Source organism: Plectropomus leopardus, chromosome 21 (assembly GCF_026936395.1).
Source record: "Plectropomus leopardus strain MGB_pleo_1.0 chromosome 21, ASM2693639v1, whole genome shotgun sequence".
Lineage (NCBI taxonomy): Eukaryota > Metazoa > Chordata > Actinopteri > Perciformes > Serranidae > Plectropomus > Plectropomus leopardus.
Genome location: NC_142196.1, coordinates 11,726,659 through 11,746,339, shown reverse-complemented (window position 1 = coordinate 11,746,339; position 19,681 = coordinate 11,726,659). Strand labels below are relative to the sequence as shown.

At 44.0% G+C, this 19,681-nt stretch overlaps 1 protein-coding gene across 4 annotated transcripts in view; it reads right to left on the bottom strand.

The window, feature by feature from the left end:
* Positions 1-19,681, bottom strand: part of zfhx4 (zinc finger homeobox 4) — a 95,949-nt gene that overhangs the window by 4,696 nt on the left and 71,572 nt on the right. For all 4 annotated transcript variants that reach the window (XM_088072327.1, XM_088072325.1, XM_042510918.2 and 1 more), the window contains exons 7-11: positions 14,230-14,328; positions 7,857-7,990; positions 6,423-6,623; positions 5,779-5,899; positions 188-5,590 (exon numbers count right to left, since the gene is read on the bottom strand). In XM_088072327.1, the coding sequence (XP_087928453.1) occupies positions 188-5,590; positions 5,779-5,899; positions 6,423-6,623; positions 7,857-7,990; positions 14,230-14,328 (5,958 nt within the window). The remainder of the gene's footprint in view (positions 1-187; positions 5,591-5,778; positions 5,900-6,422; positions 6,624-7,856; positions 7,991-14,229; positions 14,329-19,681) is intronic.

The window sequence follows — 19,681 nt, the reverse complement described above, 5'->3', positions numbered from 1 at the left end:
TTGTGCATGCACTAACTCCCACCATTTTTGATTTTAAAATAGTTTTAAAAAATAAGACTTTTTGACAAACACCACTGTGATACAGAATAAACAGTAGTATAGTAGAATAAAATAGTGCATGATCAAGCTCAGTTCATAAAGCTTCTAGTCTATTTAACTTTGTTCACTGTTTGTCATACTAACTCACCAGGTGTGTTGGGTGGGAAAACAGGAAGTGATGATGGCCCATTGACCCCAGGAAGTAGCACTGGCGGAAGGCCAGATAACCCTGGGTAGCCTGAGGGTAGGCTGAGGCCATGAAGTGCATTGTTGTTGTCCACTGCAGTCTGTTGCTGCTGGCCAGGCAGGCTGAGTCCCTCACCAGCTTTCTTCATGCGGTCCAGCTCTTGCTGGGCCATCAGTTGACGGACAGTGGTTGGTGCTAGGTAGTCCTTTTCTCTATCTACCTGGTTTCCCAGGGTTTCTTGCACTTTGGTGATGTGCTGTTTGGAGAAGATGTGGTCTCGGATGGACATCCGGGCAGTGTACTTTACACCACACAAAGTACACTCAGGCCTGGGCCCCTCTGGTGAGCCTTGACTTATCATGAATGGCTTTCCAATGTTAATCTTGAATTTCTTTTCTTTAGCACGGGCATTCTGGAACCACACCTGAACAACACGCTTAGGGAGTCCAATCTCATTGCCAAGCATCTCACACTCTTGCATTGTAGGAGTGCGGTAGTCACTAAAACACGCTTTGAGGACTTTGAGTTGCAGGTTACTCATCTGGGTCCTGAATCTTTTGTGGCCTGGCCTGTCCCCAGCATTGCTGCCTTTCCCGGACTTGCTGAAGGGGTTTCCTGCCCCAAAGGGACTTGGGGAACTGGGATCAGCGAGGCTTGATGATTCACTCCTGTCATTGAAGTCATCCATTTCATCATCTCTGGAGCTAAAGTAAGATTCACAGTCCTTTCCAGAGAAGCTGAGGGCAGGGCTCACCATGCTGAATTGGAACCTTTCATTGCCACCATCAGAATTTGATGCCAGGCCACTCTTGTTGTCATTTAACTTGTCGCCTCCATTGGCTGTGAGGCTCTCTACCTCATTGTTATTACCCTCATCTCCAGTTGTGGCATCGCTAATGGCCGTATTAATAGATGACGTCTCATCAAAGTCCACCTTACCGAAATCATAAGACGAGGCTTCTGCTGAATTAACATTAGGCCCTTCAATTTCATCACAGTTTTCAGCTTTTAAGGATGAAGGGCTAACGAAGTTTTTTAATTGTGCCTCAGATGGTTTGACTGGGGTTGAGGATGCAGCAGGCAGCTCATACTCATTTGGCTCAGTCTTGGTAGGCAGCTGTGGGTAATCAAAGAAATTATACTTATTTGGGCTTTCACCTCTTTCATTGTCTTGATTCATCATTGGGCTTGGTGGCAAGCTAAAGCCTGCCTGCTTAGCATCATGCCAGTGTCTGGATCGTATATGGCTATCTAGAGCAGATTTAGCCTTGAACAGTGCTCTGCAAAAGGGACATTTCTTGTGGGACTGGGAGGGCCCTATAGCCCTGAACTGCCCTTTTCTCTCTCTTGCACGAGTGTTTTGGAACCAAACTTGCACAACTCTCTTTTTCAAGCCAACCTCTCGTGCAATGTGGTCCAACATCTTCCTTGTAGGGTTAGAGTCAAGTAGATATTTATCATAGAGAATCTCCAGTTGTTCTGGTGTGATAGTGGTTCTCAAACGTTTATCTCGGTGTTGCTCTTCACTACTGTTTCCACCATCTTTATCATTAGCACTTTCGTCCTTATCATCAAGTTTTCTCTTCATTGCCCCAGAGCCTGCAGCAGAGGCCAAACCAGAGCTACCCTGAGAAGGGATTTGGGAGAGGCCTCCAGATAACAGCTGGCTAGCCATAAGAGGGTTGTTTGGGTCAAATATCATATAGGGCATGTCAATGGGTCTTTCGAGGAACTGAGAGTGAAGGAATTGGTTTTGGGCAGCCAGGAAATGCATGTGCTGGTGCTCCTGCCATAGCTCCACAGTGGGGAATGCAATCTTACACTGGTCACACTGGTACTGAAGCATCTGGTGGGGGAGGCTGTTTGTGAGTGAGGAAAGGGCCAGGGAGAGGGGACTGGAGGGCACTGCAGCTGCCTGTGGCTGGGAATGGGGCCTTGACATTGGTGGCTGGGGTGCTTTGTGAGGAGGGGGCTGAGGGGTGCAAGCCTTTGATGGTCTGGGTTCAGGTAGTGACTTGATCACAGGTGAGGGTGCAGTCTCAGTTTGTTTAGGTTCAGTTTCATGAGCATTGTCTGGTTTGGGGGAAGTTTTCCCCATGCTGGCACGAGGAGAGGCCATCACAGGGGAGCTTGAGCCAGAGCTGCTGGCAGTTCCTTGGGACAGTTTGAGAGGCTCTGAAGGTACTTGGGTAGTCTTTGCTGGACCTTGCTCAACAGTATCTATGTATTCCTCACAGGTGTTGTCCTCGGTAATCTCCTCATCTTCATCCTTATAACACATCTTTTTCTGGTGAGTGATAAGGTCAAAAATCCGTGGGAACACTATGTTGCACTTTTTGCACTGGTACTGCATGTTACTGGTTCTGATGTATCGCTCATTGGTCAGCTCTTTTTTCTCATTATCTTTGGAATCTGCCTGGTTTTCATAGCTCTTGCGAGCTTTCTGGCGGGCATTTTGGAACCATACCACAATGACCCGGGTTGGTAAGTTGAGTACTGTGGAAAGTTGCTCAATCTCATCATCCTTTGGATAGGCATTAGTGTCAAAGAAATCTTGAAGTACCCTCAACTGGTAATCAGTGAATCTGGTCCGGGAGGACCTCTTGTTAAAGGATGAGTCAGTTCTGTAGTATTCGTGTGCACTGAGTTGGGGCTCCATTCGAATATCCTCCAATGTAGTAATGGGAGGAATATTAAAATTATAGGGAGAGTCCTTACTCCGTTGTCTCTCTTTGAAGAGAGTGTTACGGAACCAGTGCTTTATGACTTTTTGGGGCAAGCCAGACTTCTCTGACATCTCCTGAATTTGTTCTTCATTGGGAGAATTGTTGATGTCAAAGTTGGCACGGAGGATCTTAAGCTGGTCATCTGTGATACGGGTGCGTGGTCGCTTAAACTGGGACTGGCGGAGGAAGTTTGGATCAAGACCTAATTGTTGCTGGCAGAGCTGTGTAAGGTCTGTGGAAAGAGAGTCCATAGTGGGCAGCTGGAGGGCAAGTTGAGGGGGCAGGCCTGGGTGCTGGACGGACTGCATCATTAGAGGTGGAAAAAGGGGCAAATCCAAGGGAACAGGGAGCTGCACTTGGGGAGGTGCAGCAGGGGCAGTAGGTGGTGGAGGTGGAGGTGGTGGCTGAGGTGGTGGTGCCTGGTGAGTAGGTTGGTGTGGGGTCTGATGGGGTACAGGAACTGGTGAAGGGACTGGGGTTTGGGGCTTGGCCATTGATGTAGAAGGAGGCTGAGGAGCTGTAACTGGGGCTTGGGTAGGAGGGGGCGGAGGAGGAGGTGGTGGTGGCGGTGGAGGTGGTGGAGTCTCAGGGGAAGCAGGGTTTATTGGATAGAGTTTGTCATAGGCCTCTCTGTACTGCTGGGCAAACTTTTCCAGCTCCACATATGGGAAAAAATGACTGTGCACATGTTCCTGGTGGCTTTTGAGAATAAGCATATTGGAGAAGAGTTTTCCGCACATCCCACACTCAAGCTTATCAGTGTTCATTTCCACTTGTTCCACTCCATCTTTGTTTTTCTTTTGATTTTTTTGTCTGTTTTCATTGTACTGGATGACTAGTTCAAATCCAAAATTCTCTAGCAGTGCTTTGGCTGCATTGCCCCTTGCTCCTGACACAATACGTGGAGGAGGAATCAATGGCTCTGGGAACTTTGATTTTCTAGGGTCTTTGTTGTCTTTTCCTCCATCACTTAATGCATCACCTGCATTTTCAATCTTTGCTCTGTTTTCCTGTTTTTCTAGTTGGTCCTCTGCCTCTCTTGACATCTGAATTTCTGAAACTGACACAGTGCTGGGCTCCATTTTGGATTTGTGGTTCTGCAGTTGCTGGTTTTTCTGTTGCTGAATTTGCGACTGTGTCTGTGAAGCTTGCTGCTGTTGCTGCTGCTGCTGTTGCTGCTGAGCCTGTTGCTGGGCCTGAGCCTGCTGCAGCTGGTGTTGCTGTTGCATCTGCTGCTTCAGGTCCTCTAGGAATGATCCAGTGAGGCCAGGCATTCCAAAAGCTGCTGCTGAGTGTAGCGCAAGTTCTGGGCTGAGGTTGAACTCTGCTCCTGGGATGTAAAAGGGAAAGAGGAACTGTGGCTGTTGAAATTGCAGCAGTGCTTCTGGGGTCATTGGAAAATGGGGAAAGAAAGCTGGATTGAGGAACTGAGGCTGGAAGAAGGCAGCCTGTTGCTGGAGTTCATGTTGAAGCTGCAGTTGCAGTTGGGCTGAGGACTGCACTGACTGGTGGCTGCTTGCTTGTGCTGAAACATGGTCAGTAGTTGCTGTTTCTTTTGTGTTGTTGCTGCTATTAGCTTCTTTGGGTTCCACAGTGTTTTCTTTGTTAGCAGAGGGAGTTCCACTTCTAGCACTGTCTGAGTTGCTGTTGTTCCCTTGTGTGCTTGGCGCTGGGCTCTTTGCAGGCACTGGACCACTAGTACTACTGCCGCTCATTTCGGTTTTGGCTGTTCTGGCTTTGGTCTGGTGGAGCACTGACCTCATATGAATTTCAAGTGTTGAGCTTTGGCTGTAGGCAACATTGCAAATATTGCATTTGAATGGTTTGTTGTCAATGCTGTTGCTTGTCTCTTGTGGAACTGGACTTGATGCCTCTTGAAGAACTTTCTTCAACTTATGCAGGTGGGAAACTGAATTATAGTGGACTAGTAAGATGTTCTTCTGGGTGAAGGACTCCTTACATACTGTGCACTTGTAAGGCCGAGATGGGTCCAAAAATTTCTCCATTGTGAAGTTGGGCCCTTTTCGAAATGGTAAGGTCCGTTTTGGTTCTGCTCCCATGTCATCTAGCAGAGAGCTACTGTCACTTCCCGTAGGACTGGGCTTCTCTTCCTGGTCCAAGTCATCATCTTTGTCCAAGTCATTGTCAAAGGCCTGGGCTTCCTCCAAGGCCCTGGCCTCACTCTCAGTAATATCTCCATTTAGTGGGAGATTTCCAATGAGTTGCTGCACCTCAGCTTCACTAAGTTCAGGATGTCCATTTTCCAAGTGCTTCCTGAGGGCCAGGAATGTCCTGAAGCTACGCTGGCAAAGGCTGCACATAGTCGCTGCTCTGATGGCATGGTACTGGGAATGTATCTGAAGCTTCTGCATTGTCTTAAAGGCCAGGCTGCAATGGTTGCAACGATATTTGTAGACATGACGATCAGATACAGAGAGCTGCTGTTGTTGCTGCTGAAGCCTTTGGAGCTCACTGAGATGGTCCTGTAGGGTGTCAGGGGACTTGCTATCGTGTCCTAACCCGCTGGCTCTCTTCCAGCCTGGTGCCTCTGAGGCTTCCTTTGGGGGCTTGAGTTCCTCACCCTGCAGGTCCAATTCATTCTTGTCTTGACAGGCCAGCTCATCCTTTGAGATGTGTCCTACATGTGGAAAATTTGAAATAAAATACGCTGCATCATTTACTCATTATTTTTCTGATTAATGACAAATAATAAAACAAACCTAATAATTAAATGTGTATATTCATATATTAAATTCAAACTTTTTTATCACTTGGGCAACAAATTATGATTGGAGGAAAACAAATAAAGTACTGAATTCTGCTCACCTTGAGACTTTCCTGACCCATCAGTAAGAGAGGTAGAGGAATCCATTAAAGCCAGACCTTTGTCTTGTCCAGTTTGGGGGTGCATTATATTATTTGGTGTTGCTGTGTCAGGACCAACAACCTATCAAAACCAAAGAAATGTCTTCATTATTATATACACTTGTAAGTAATGATATAATATGTTGTGGAAGTGTTTGAAATGGCTTATTTAAAACAAATCTTATTCCAAAGATAGAATTTGCTCTTCTCAGTGGACTACAATTACCAAGGTTATGGCAATATTGTTTAATAGAAAAAAACAAATGCATGCAAAATGTTTTATAGGAATCTTGCGGTTTCAGCCCTTGCTCTGAACTACACAGGAGACCAGATGGAGGGCTGGATAGTCCTGACAAAAATATTTTTCATTTTTCATCACATGTAAACTTTTTAAGATGAGTGATAAAAAAGCACCTATATTTTTTTTTTGTAGATGTCTAAAACACATAAGAAATGGTTGATTTTAAGTGACATTTTTAAGCTTGAAAAGTTTCCATTTTAAAAGATTTTGCAAATTTGCACAAACACATTTTTGCTGACACACACCCACACACATGCACACACACACTCTCACACAAATCTTTGTAATCATTATTTCTACATACAGTCATAATCAGCTTTTCCACACAGTCAGGAGCCACACTATGAAGGTGGGTGAGATGCAGCTGCAGGTGAATCTTGTTGCTCAGGACATCCTGGCACAGTGGGCAGCGAATCACTGGCTGCATGGAATGCTGGGACATCACATGGAGCTGCATACGGTTGGCATCTTTACTGCTGTAGTTGCAGTATGGGCATTGCTGAACCTAAAAAAAAAAAAATTAAAAAAAAATACAAGATGGTTTGATAAGAATCTCATTGGCAGTGAAGAAAAAGAACATCCTGTGCAGTGTTAAAATTAAACCAAGAGCAGGCATTACTTTTTTGCACAAGATGTACTTCTTACCGAGTATCATTCTTGCTCAACAGAACCATTAATGTAGCTGGCTTTCCACTGCCTGCCTCATGAAAGAAGTCAGACATAACTTAAAAAACAAACAAGGATCATGCAAGAACCATTTCTCTGGCACTGTTAGAGCTGAAAATAACTGCACATCTGCAAAATTAAATTAAATTTTTACAGGGATTTCCTGTTCCTCACTGCCCACTCACCTCATCCCACCACATTCACTTCTTCCCACCAACCCCCATGCCCACCTTAACACAGAAAATGTAGATGTTTCATGTAATTCACTTAAGTCTCTCAACTCGTGCAATTTTATTAGCAGAAAACACGATTGGCCAGAATTTCTAATCAGTATTACAGATGACAAAGGTGTGTACTCTCCCAAGCTACGCCTTGCCCTCATTACAGGGAGTACTCTGAACATAGCTGCCTCCCCACCACCTGTCTTAATAGAATCCATTTCTGAAATGACTAAGTCCTCCCTCCTTGCAGGGCCCAGAACCAGACGAGCTAATACTTCATAATCTAATTTAAAAACACATATAATTTAAAGAGATGCAAAAAGGGGGAAAGGAGCAGGGAGGGAGGCCTAAGGCTAGTGCAGGTATTCCACTTAAGAACACAAAGACTGGCCTACTGTGCTTGATGCTAAAAAGCTCTGTCAGGGAGGGAATGGTGGGCTGTGTTTAACCCTTTGATAGAAAGCTGGCGCCAGCAATTGCTAAATGCTTAGCTTAGCATTTCTCCTTCTTGCCGTTCATAAGTATCTTCCCATTAGCTCATCCCACAGTGACAGTGAAGGTTAGATTTCATTAGTGCTTATAAAGGAGAACCTGCCTCATTAACTATGAGCTTTCTGTATCTAACCTGTAACAATTTATTTGGAACATGAATCACCATATACTGTACATACTCTCCGTAGATACAAAGCTCCATAACCTACTGATGTATTTTCTTTGGAAGGGTGAAAACAGCTAGAGGTCCTTGGTCAGTTGTCTTTGAGTTGCAAGGAACTACATCAGTGACATTTTCAAGATTATTGCCATTGTAGCACAACAGGAACGTTTTATTTTGATAATCTGCAAGCCGTTACCTGCTCATTGGCAGAGGTCTTCCCCTCAGCAGACTTTGGCCTTTTGGGCGGACTTTCGATTTGTCGATCTGGCAGGAGGGAATGTTTTACCATAGTGTTCGGTCCGGTAACCTCTTTGGATGTGGCGTTCACTCCTGGCAGTCGGTGGAGGGAGAAAGAGAGGGAAAAAAGAGACAGAGTCAGAATGTGAAATATTAAAAATTACAGCAACAATTTAAAAATACAACAAAGCTGTAAATTCCAGAATGATTGATGGTTAAACAGTAGATTATTATTGTTGTGTTTTTATATGGAGCTTTTTGGTATAAGTGTTGGAGTAGAATGACATATTTAAGTTGAACAAGTTGAAAGAGAATAAGTAACAGGGCCATGTCAAATTGATATATAGCATCCCATAGATCACACATACATAGTGTATGAGAAATGGGAAAATTGTCTAGAACATAAAATGCACAATTGAACACAATTGAGTGAATAAATTGAAATGTCTGACATTTTGTGGCTGTGTTAGATCACAAAGTGGTCAAATGCCTACTAATAAACATATAATGGATGAATAAGACAAACATGTCCACCCAATGAATATTCACTGGGACATAGGTGATGATTTAAAAAATGATTTGACACCGAAAACCTAAGCATGGATACAAGCATGGACTGCATTATTCACATTCATACACACTGACGTGTTTCTGCCCTGAGGACACGTGAAATGGAGAAAACTCGGGCAGGCTCATTATCACAGCACGACATACATTAAATGTTATGGTAATATTATACACTTCATTAGTTCATATACATTCCCCCAGCTGCCTCAACAACTTCTCTGTCTGTACAAGATGCTAAATTTTCGGGGCTTGGTCACGGCTGGTGGTACAGTAGCAGCGCTGCCTGTGTGTGTGTGTGTTTGTGCGTGCGCGTGTAAGCGTGTGTGACGTTAACAGCAGGGCTCAATGTGGAGAGATCAGCCTCTGGTTGTATTTAGTAAATGCTGCAGCCACTGATAAATCTTTCATTAGCCTCATCCTGAGATACAAGCCATGCAGGCCCTGCTATACTCTGCCACTGCAATTTACCCACTCGGCACAACACAAAGACACAGCAACAGCAACTCTCCCTCCCTCCTTCCCTCCCCCCCCTTACTCTCTTCCTCCCTCTCTCCCTAAGCCATCACCACCACCACCAGCCCCCCTTCTCTTGCCTCCCCTCCCTCGTCTGGTCACTCAAGGCAATATGTGAGCCTCACTCTTGCGAATCAACGCTTCACGCTAGATGCACAAATGGAAAAAAAGGGAAATCAAAGCACTGATACATGGAGAGGGGGTTGAAAAAAAAAACATTTTGTATTTCATATTATTCTGTGGCTCGTGTTTGTATTGGGCGCATATCAATTCCTCCGGCCCGTTCATGCATTTTAATTCTGTTGCATTAAGTAGGCGTTCCACTTATTTTATTTGTAATCCCCTATATCTGGAGCCTGAAATATTGGCCTGTCAAGGAAAGTGACAAGAGGGAGAGGGAGGGAGGAAGAAAGGAAGAAAGAGACAGAGAGAGAGAGAGAGAGAGAGGGGAGAGAAAAAAAAATCACAAGGGCACAATGTGAATTTCCAAGAACATCCGAGAATTGCTCTGCAGCTCAGAATAGCGAGGTAATCTCGTCTTCCACTGCTTGTGATGGCCCCTGCAGGGCTTGTGTGCGTGTCTATGTGCATGTATGTGTGCGTATTATGTGCTTCATGACAGGCCTCTGACACTCCATTGGCCAGGATGGGTCCAGCCTGGAAGCACCTGTCATATCACCTGACCTTTCCCAAAGCCTCCGCCCCGCCTCCCATATTTATTATGACCATTTCTAATTTCAACTTTCAATTTTTGCCTCCGTCTTCCAGTCAATTTGCAACTAAATTACATCCCCTGCAAAAGGAGATGAGGCGATTGTCAGACAAGGGGCCGCAAACACATTTACAATGCGGCGGGGGGAAAGAGCCCACAGATCACCATTGATTACTGTCATATTGAATGTAAATGTATGTTTGTGTATAGTGTGTATGTGTGCGTGTTCGTGCAACATGAAGATCTGTCCTTCTGGTTTAGATTTGTCTTCGACCTCGCGCTTTCATCAACACTTATGACACTCACGTGGAGAAAAAAAAACAGTTGGTTAACCTTGAATGTTGAGAGAGCAGTTCTCTCTATGGCCACTTAGGCGCTTTAAATGCCAAGCCCCGTGAGTGAATAATAAAGTTGTTTTGAGGCATAGAATTGCATTCAAAATTGTAGAGTGTCCTCCAAGGATATAATCACCTGCAACACAAATAAAAACAACGAAAAGCCCATTCCAAAGACTATCTACAAATTTATGAGAGAACATTTTAATATCGCTCTGTCTTTAGTTTTTAACCAGCTTTATATTCTTGCCTTCAATAGTGTTAAAATAATTAGAATGAAATAATGTGAGAGAGCAGGATTGAGGACAAGACAGGAGCCTCTCCTCTCATTTTCCTTTGTCTCTGTGCCCCACACTTAATGACTGTGTCCTTTTCCCTCCTCCCTGTTCTTTCCCCTCCTTTCCCACCTTCCCTCTATCCCTTCATCTTTAGGTGGGCTCCACCAGCTGCAGCCCAGTGAAGCGGAGGGGCAGAATAAACCTGACACCGTCCTCCCCCCCTCCACCAATGACAAATGTCTGCATGCAGCAGGACCTTGCTTGATTAGATAAATCAAAAGGTGATTTATGACACTCAACCCCCTTTGCATTGCAGGGGGAGAGAGCGGCACACTCACCACCCATCTTTATTTGCAACTGTCAATGGTGTTTAGGGAGCTGCGTACACACACGCTTATATACACGCAAGTGGGCGCTCAAATGGAGAGAAGTACAGAGCAACGGAGGGAGAGGCCGAGAAATGTAGAGAACGAGAATAAAATGATAGAGAGGGACAGAGAAGCCCATAGCTCTAAATACCTCAGGATATTTCTGTCCCAAATTGTTCCTCAAAAGGCAAGAGGACCGGCAATACCATCACAGCTAATGCTTTTCCCGCGGATCTATTTTAGAATCTGCCCTTTTGTGTCGGAAAGGGTGAGACATTTTGTGCAAACCGAACCAAGCAAATGAGATTTTCACACAAACAAGCATATCATTGAATCCTTATATCTCCCCAACTATGACTTTATATGAAATCAACTACATCTTGAAGCGGGGCTTTCAAAACAATCAAACCGTACCTAGTGCAATCTTTTTTTCTCTCTTTTACAAGCTGCAAAACAATTAGATTCCATTCCTGACATTTCATTTCATGAAAATAAAAAAAGGCCCCACAAACATAGAGCGGAGAGTGGGGAGGTGGGGGGTGGGAGGCTGTCAATTAAGAAGGAGCAGGCTGGGTGGCGGCAGCTTGGATTTAGTATTCAATTTAGCTGTCCTGAGCCCTGGCAGACTGGCTAAGGTTACGGAGTAGTAAATCTAGGAGGGAGAGCTGGCCAAAACAGGCCAGGGAGGGCTGGCCAGCATGATTTACTGGCCTACTGCTCCGAGGTTACGCATTAGGCTGACCCCCGGTCACCTGATAACATTACAGCAACACACTCTGAACCCCAAACTCCCACTGAAGCACTCAGCAGGCCCAGATCTAGCCGGAGGGATGTAGGGAGAGGGAGGGAGAGACTGGGAAGGAGTGAGATGTAGAGAGGCAGAGACATAGTCAGATGGAGAGAGGCTGTTAAACAGCTGCTGTCTTGTAGTTTGTGTTTTTTAATGACTCGCCCTCCTTTCTCTTCCATCTCCAGCGTGTGTTGTAATGAGAGATAAATATGAGCATGGCCTTGTCACATTTGACAAATCGTCTGAGACGTTCAACAAGCTGTCACTGCACAAAAAACACATACATGCTCAAAAGAATTGCTGCAGGCTTGTAATTAAACATGCTAATATCTTTAATATATTTTAATCTTAGAGAGACGGAAAACAAACACAGCTCCCCATCTCCAGTTGGGCAAATTTGCAAGATGCATGCAAATACAAAAAAGCAAAATATTCTGAATGTGAAAAAGCTAATATGGAATATTTAACATCAGATCTTGTTCGCACGTGTTTCTCGTCCTTATCTGCACAATTCAAAATCATACACGAAAATTAATACATAACATCTGACTGTAGGAACAATGAGTAATTTCTTTGCTAATTTGAAGCAGGTAGAGAGATCTGTAATTTCCTTGGGCTGCCTGACAGGCTCATTTCCATGCCAGGGCCTTTGTTTAGTTGGTTATTTATAAGAAGTGGGCCCCTGAGCCATGGTGGCGACATGCGCCATCTACACACACAGCACAAAGCTATCTGGAAGTAATCCACATCGGGGACATTTGCATGGAAAATGTAACATGGATTATAATTAATCTAAAGTGACATGGGATTATAAAAGACAATGTAAATGAAGCAAGGGAAAAAAAGCTCTTTCTGTCTTTCCTTGCCCCTCCCCCCTGTGTCTCTGTCTCTCTCTTCCCCTCTCTCTGTCTATCTGCCCCTCTTTGTTTAAAGGATCTTGGTCTTGGAGATGAAGTGCGCAAACACACTGCTCACTTGGTCACACTGTAATCCCTTCCCTGGAGATCTCCATATGGACACACACACACACACACACACACACACACACACACACACACACACACACACACACACACACACACACACACACACACACACACTCTCATGCACAGTTCTAAACATTTCAAGCTTGCCAGAGATTTGGGGCTGAGGATGGAGATGCTAAATCTTACTACTTTAAGCTGGAAAAAGAGAAAAACAAGGCCCTGTCTCTGATGATAACCCTAGCATAACAACACACTGACACACCAGGCTCCCTTTTGCATTTTCTGGCATTTGACTTTCTGAAACCTCCTTTAATCCAATTGCAAAATAAAACACCAAAAACCCCACTAGCAATATTACATCTGGCTTCCTAGCCAAACTTGCAGCCGACCCCAAGGCGATTCCTAGAACAAATTATTCACAAAAAAAAGCATACAGCTCTGCTTTATTAAACAGACTCCTGACATCTGATAAACTACACTCGGGGACACGCACATACGTAAGCACGCTTTAAAGTAGGAGGGACCTGGACACTTTTTTGCATGTGTGCGGTGGTGTTAAATGACGCTGGCGGTAATATGCGGCGGTAAATGCATGGATGGTGGTTCCCCGCCAGTCCGTCAGACAGACCTGTCAGAGAGATAGAGCTGAAAGATAGATGACTAGCTAAACTAATAGGGCCCAGCCTCACTCAGCTCTCCTTCTGCCTCATTGAGCCTCACATTATGGAGCTAGGTATGGCATGCTAGGAAGAGGAGGTGGGGAGGGAGTTTGAGATGGATAGAGGGCGGGAGCTAGAAGGTGTGTGTGAGTTGGGGAGGGGGTGTAAGAGAGAAGAGACATTAGTAGAGGGAGAAAGAATGAGAGAGAGAACCCCATGCAATGACAGAGAAAAAAAGGAAAGAGAGACCCCATGCAATATTCATCCCCAGCCATGGATTTCCATCTCATACATAAAAAGACCATATGAATTCTTATTTGGGTAAATCAAATCTAACAAAGCCAGGGCTATCCCGACCACAGCCTCGCAGCAGAGGCATTATGTGCTCCTACCTCACCCCAAAATAACAAAAACATCAAGCCGTCTTGTACAGATTGTAGCCCCTCCCTGCTTACAGCATAGCCATTCTTACAAATGAATAAGCAGCTCTTTCTATCTTGTGCTCTTTTTTCTATCTGAGGTAATGCCTGCTGATGGGGTCACAGATTGGACAACAATTAAGGGATGGATTGAGCCAGGGGAAAAAAAATAGGAGAGAAAGAAAAATGAAGGGAGTGTGCAGGAAAAAAAAAACTAATTTAAGGGTTGCAAGGATGCGGCGCAATATTAGAAAAACATATACACAGGCCCCCCCATCTAATCCTGCGCTTATGAAAAATTAATATGTCATCGGAGAGGGCACAAGAACGAGAAAAGATTAATGCAAGGCGCTTATAAATTACAAGCACGCAAACTGATTTGATTAAAAAATAATCTGGGGCCTGGACATAGCCTGGTAATATCCACAACACTCAACTTATCCCTCTCTCTTTCTCTCCGTTTTTTTTTCTCTCTCTTTCTTCCCCACTCTCTCCCTGTCTCTCTCTTTCTCTTTTTCTCTTTCTGTCAGATGGAAACGATTAAAGCAGGTCACATGGAGGCTAGTCAGCAGCATTCACATGTTACACACACATGTTAGAACCTTATCTGAAGGCGAGAGAGGGAGAGATGAACGATAACTTAGAAAAGAAGGGAAGCTTACGGTGCGTGTGTGTGTGTGTGTGTGTGTGTATGTGTGTACTTACGGTCAGTTCTCCTGCTGTCAGTCAAGTCTCGGTCAGTGAGGTTGAGTCCCGGCCTGGAGGAAGAGCGAGGAGGTCTCTCACCATCCTCAGCACTCTCTTCTGAAAATGCACATAAAAAAATGACTACATTACCCATGATGCTTCCTAAAAAAAGTATTCCCTTGAAGGGGCACAAGCCCTGAGAAGAGAAAGCTTTCCACTGTTTATCAGATATTAGATATTGCTAGATCATATTAGTCATTTAAAAAATATTCGTACTTGTACATGTTCAGTTAATCCTCATAAAACCTCCTTTTTCTACACAGAGGTCAGGTTTACTCTAATGTACAGTTTATCTCGCTAGCAAATAATGCTTCTAGTGACTTAAACACATGTTCTGTTGAAATAGCCCAGCAGTGCCACTTCTAATGGGTGAAACATAATACATACTGCCTGAAAGCAGGGAAGCTGTGTGACAACAAAATATGTCCTACACAGACACTATTTCAGTTATTTTGATACCCCTTGACTGAAAAAAAAAGTATTAAAATGTATTTTCTTTAAAAAGCCATAATGATATTTACTTGTCATAATATTTTCTAATCAATATATTATATATATACAATATTTCAAATAAATGTTACATTTTTTTAAAATTGTTTTTTCCTCAATATATTTTGATTATTATTTCAGGTTAAAGAAATGTTCATATTTCAGCACAGACGAAAATATTAATTTAAATTTTATTTTAATTTCAATTGTAAAAAAATTAAAATTGCTTGAAAAAACTACTTTATTAATACCACTTCAAAAAAATAGAGACCAATATTAAGTGTATCGTATAGCCCACATTTAACCAATATATTTAGTAAAAGTAAAAAAAAAAAAACTAATGCAAAAAGTGTGTACTCTACCTTACTATATATAGACACTGTGTCTATGCATTTTTGTAACCTCTGTAAAAAATGTGCGTGCGTGCACACACACACACACACACAAACCAACACACACACACGTGCAGTCCTGTACTATTAGCAGATTAGCCTGCCCATCTCTGAGAGTTCAGCCCCTTGTTTGATAATTCTGTGTATCTGCAGTGTTCTGCCAGTGGATTAAAGTGTGTGTGTGAGTGTGTGCGTGCTCCGTGTGTGTGCGTGTGTACGTTCGAGTGTGTATATGTGTCGCCAGCGCAAGCTAACACTAATCCTAGCCGAGCCCCAGCGCTCCCTTTCATCCAGCCATCATTTGTCTCCGGCTGGGCTGATGTCACTTTGTAATGAATTTTGAGCAGTCTGAGAGAGGCCAGATAACCAGGCACACACACACACACACACACACACACACACACACACACACACACACACACAAAACATATACACGCATATAGTAGGGTCCCTGCACCATCTCAGGGTAGCACACACAAATGCAAAATCAAACAGAAACACTTGCACACGGGTGTCAAATCATACACACACGGTATCATATTCACACACACACGGAGCAAAACCGTTAAAAATTTCATGTCTTCTAAACGGGGGGAGGGGGGGTCTCTTTCACCACAAACCCCTCACTCTGCCAGAGAATGAAACTGGTGTATGCGTCTGTGTGCAAGTGTGTTTGTGTGAGTGTGCGTAAAAGAGCTGCGCTCATCAATCCTGCACTGCCTTAATAACCATATTTTATAACACACACACACGCACGCACACACACACACAGAGTCATATTCATAGAAATCAGGCAAAGGGTGCACTGAGGTCAGCTTACATTTGCATACAATCACTTTGGCCATTGTATGATGAGCACAAGGGGTCTGCAGAACCCCCCTCGGAAACATGATATGATTAACCCCTTCACATACAGCGGGGTGCACGAACACAACCAAAGACACACACACACATGCAAAGACACAGACAGACACACAGACTAAGTGCTGGCGCCGTTGCTTTAAGCGCTAACACATTAAGTGGACATTATATACAGCATGAAATTTTCATGGCAGATGCTGGCATGTGATTGAGGAGGAAAATTGTGCTTGTGTGCGTTCGTATTCATGAATGCTGTTGTATTTTTGCATTTGCACATGTGTGTGAGCGCTGTTTGCACATGTGTATGCACAGACTATTTCAAGGTGTATGTGTGCGTCCTTGCACATGTGTGTGTTTGTGTGTGAATGGGAGAGAGAGAGACTGCACTCTGCTCCTGATGTTTTATTAATACGTTGGTGACAACGGGGATGAAATATCTCCTGTCAGCCAAGAGAGCCCGGGCTGCAGAAATTGCAATTTTCACTGCTGGTGCTGCAGCGTCCATCTTTGTATTTTAATTCACCCCACCTTCGTATAGAGGGGAAGGGGAAGGATAGCATGTGTGTGCGCGTTTGTGTGTAAATGTTGTGTGTAGTGGGTTCGAAAGTCTTTCATCACTGCTTTATCTTTTCTCTATACTTGACTTTTGTTCGATGCCAAGGAAAAGCAAACAGCACAAATCGAACAGCATGTTTCACAGAAGAGTGAGACAAGAAGGGGAGGGAGAGGGGTCAAAACAGAAATACAGAGAGAGAAAAATAAGCTCTCGAAGATCTCACATACTGCAAGGTCAGGACAATGTCTAAAAAGAAAGAATAAAAAAAATCTCAAAAAGCAGAAGGGAAAAAACATCTTTTCATCTCTTTTGTTATTGTCTGCCTTCATTCCCTCACTGCATTGTATGTACTGTATGTAAAAATTAGATCTACTATTGCTTTGATCGAAAGCAGGCTGTTTTGATGTAACAGGTTCAGTGTACATTTTTTATTATATATTATTGCTATAATAATGTACTGTAGCTTTTGATTTATATCATTAATAGATTTATTTTAAGATTATCTCATGTGATTTAAACAAAAATGTAGGTTAGAAACAACACCAATTTAGTGATCATTATCATGCACATCTCTGATGACATATTCAGGAAATAATCAGGGTAAGCTGATGTAAATAAAATAAACAAAACTTCATTACTTCAACCTTAATTTGTTTGATATTGCTTGATATGATGTTTGCAAGAAATGATTTTATATTAGCCTGTTAAAGCAAAATAAACTCCCCCAACAAAAAAGGAGGATACTGATCAGCTAGCGCTTGATCATGACATTACTAAACCAGCATTTTAACTAACCTCTAGGGGGCAGTCTACCTGTAGCTAGATAGGACACAAGAAACGAGAGACAATGAACAGAGAGAGGGAACGAGAGGGAGGAATGAGGGTGAAGAGTGGGTGAAGAAAGAGAAAAAGAGAGAGGAAAGGAGGGGGTGATCATCTGGGCCTCATCAGTGTTTTTTTTCACTCCTTTCCCCTTTTAGTCGGTTAGATCTGTGGTGTGTGTGCGTTTGTGTGTGTGTGCGTGCGCGCATACGGGGAATGTGTTTCCACACTGAGGACATTCCCAGACGAGCTCTCTCAATACATCAGCACAGCGTCTGCCCTCTGACTGACCCTGACAGTTACACACCGCACGAGTGTGTACGGGAGTGCCCGCGCCATTGCGCGTGCTCGAGTGTGTTTGTGTGGATGTGCGCCATTGATCAAGTGAGTGAGACAGTGACTGCATGTGTTTGCATGTGAGTTGTCATGTGCAAGTGTGTGTGTGTGTGTGAGAGAGAGAAAAACAAGAGACAGAGGAGAGGGTTCTGCGGCAGGGACTCTCTTAACCATCAACTTAATCGCTACCAGAGGACGCACAGAGCAAAAACTTTCGCAGTCACCTTCCACTGCCTTGTTTGTGCGCGCGCGCGCGCACAAACACACACACACACACACACACACACACACACACACACACACACACACACACACACACACACACACACACACAGGGAGTGGGTCAGGCTGTGGAGGGTGTGTGATTTTGGCAGCCTGGTGGGACTCTCTTTGATGTGGGTCGGTCGGAACATTAAAGCCGGCCGGTGAGCTCGAGCTAACCACAGACCCTGGGTCCGATTACCCTGCAACCAACACCGGCCTATATTTAACCGTTAGAGAGGAAGAATAATTAAGTGAGTCTTGATCAGGGATGCAGCCAAATCAGCCTGCTTTTAGATTTAACTATTAATTGGAAGCCAGTGTAACCAATTAGGCCCCTGGATGAATAACTCTCTTGTTTGTCCAATAAAAAAACTCCTGAAATCCCCAACATATTTGCGATCTAAAAAGGAAACGTGTTCTGAATTATTTCACTACAAATTTGAGTACAAAACATCACAGTCAAGAATAAAATGGAAAAACAAGTTTCCGACAGTAGGAGAAAGACATATAGAAAGAGATGTTTGGAAAGAAAAAAATGGAGGAATAGACATATGGGAGATGGAGGCAATGGAGGATGTATTGAAAGTGTCAGTGCAGTGTGTTTGTGTGTGTGTGAGTGTGTGTGTGTGTGTGTGTGCCCTCTAGCTGTATAATGACCTGCTCTGAGACCACTCGCTCCCCTTCCCGTCTCCCCCTAAGGGCCCATAACCGCCATGCCGGGTCATTATGTGCCCGGTGGAGGACTCAGTCGTACAGCGTGCAACTGTAGAGCAATGCAACGCGGAGAAACTGGACACGCAGGCTCCAAAATGGCTGAATTCATTAGCTGGGGCCGAGCTGCCTCTAATTTGCTTCCTTCGGGCTAGGATGGTGCTCATTAAAGGGGTAAAGGAGTTAAAAAAAACATTTTTTTTACATTATTGTTTGTCTTAAATCATAGACACCATGAAAGCGGAGCATCAAGTGAAACGGTAATTGCTGCCAAAGAAAATATCATGAGAAATATACGAGAATAATTAGACTGAGACACTATTGCAGCTGTTAGGACTCTATATGCTACAATATTATGAGTGCTCTTGTGCTCTATATGTAAAATAATAATAAAGACTAGATATGTGTCTGGTGTATCTGTGGTAGTAATGCAGCCTTAATGTTTTGCGTAACACCCATGACTGCCATGTCTCCCCCACTTAGCCATGATGTTGACGCTGATTTCTTCTTACAACTCTGGTCATGTCCCCTGTGAGACCACGTGTGCATGTGCATGCGTGTGTGTGTGTGTGTGTGTGTGTGTGCACGCGCCAGCAATAGGGGCCCTGTGATGTCACATTCCTGCGCCGCGCGTGGCTCTAGTTTGGCCTCTAGGTTTTAAAGGGGAAAGCTTTGAAACATTACACCATCCCACACAGTCACAGCCATGCGCACACACACACACACACAGTCAAGGGCCAGTGGTAATACTGCCAGGGTAATAACCTTACAGACTTACTGATCTCCCTCCCTCCCGTTCTCTCACCCTCAAATCTTTATTTACCCTACTCTCCCTCCTCATCCCCCCTGCTCTCTCCCCTCGTTCTCCCTGTACCTTTCCCCCCCGAATTTCAGCGCGTTTAACAAGCATTTAGATCTTAACCAGATGTTGTTAATGTAGCATGTCTAAAATACTAAACATCAACCCAGCGGAGAGGGG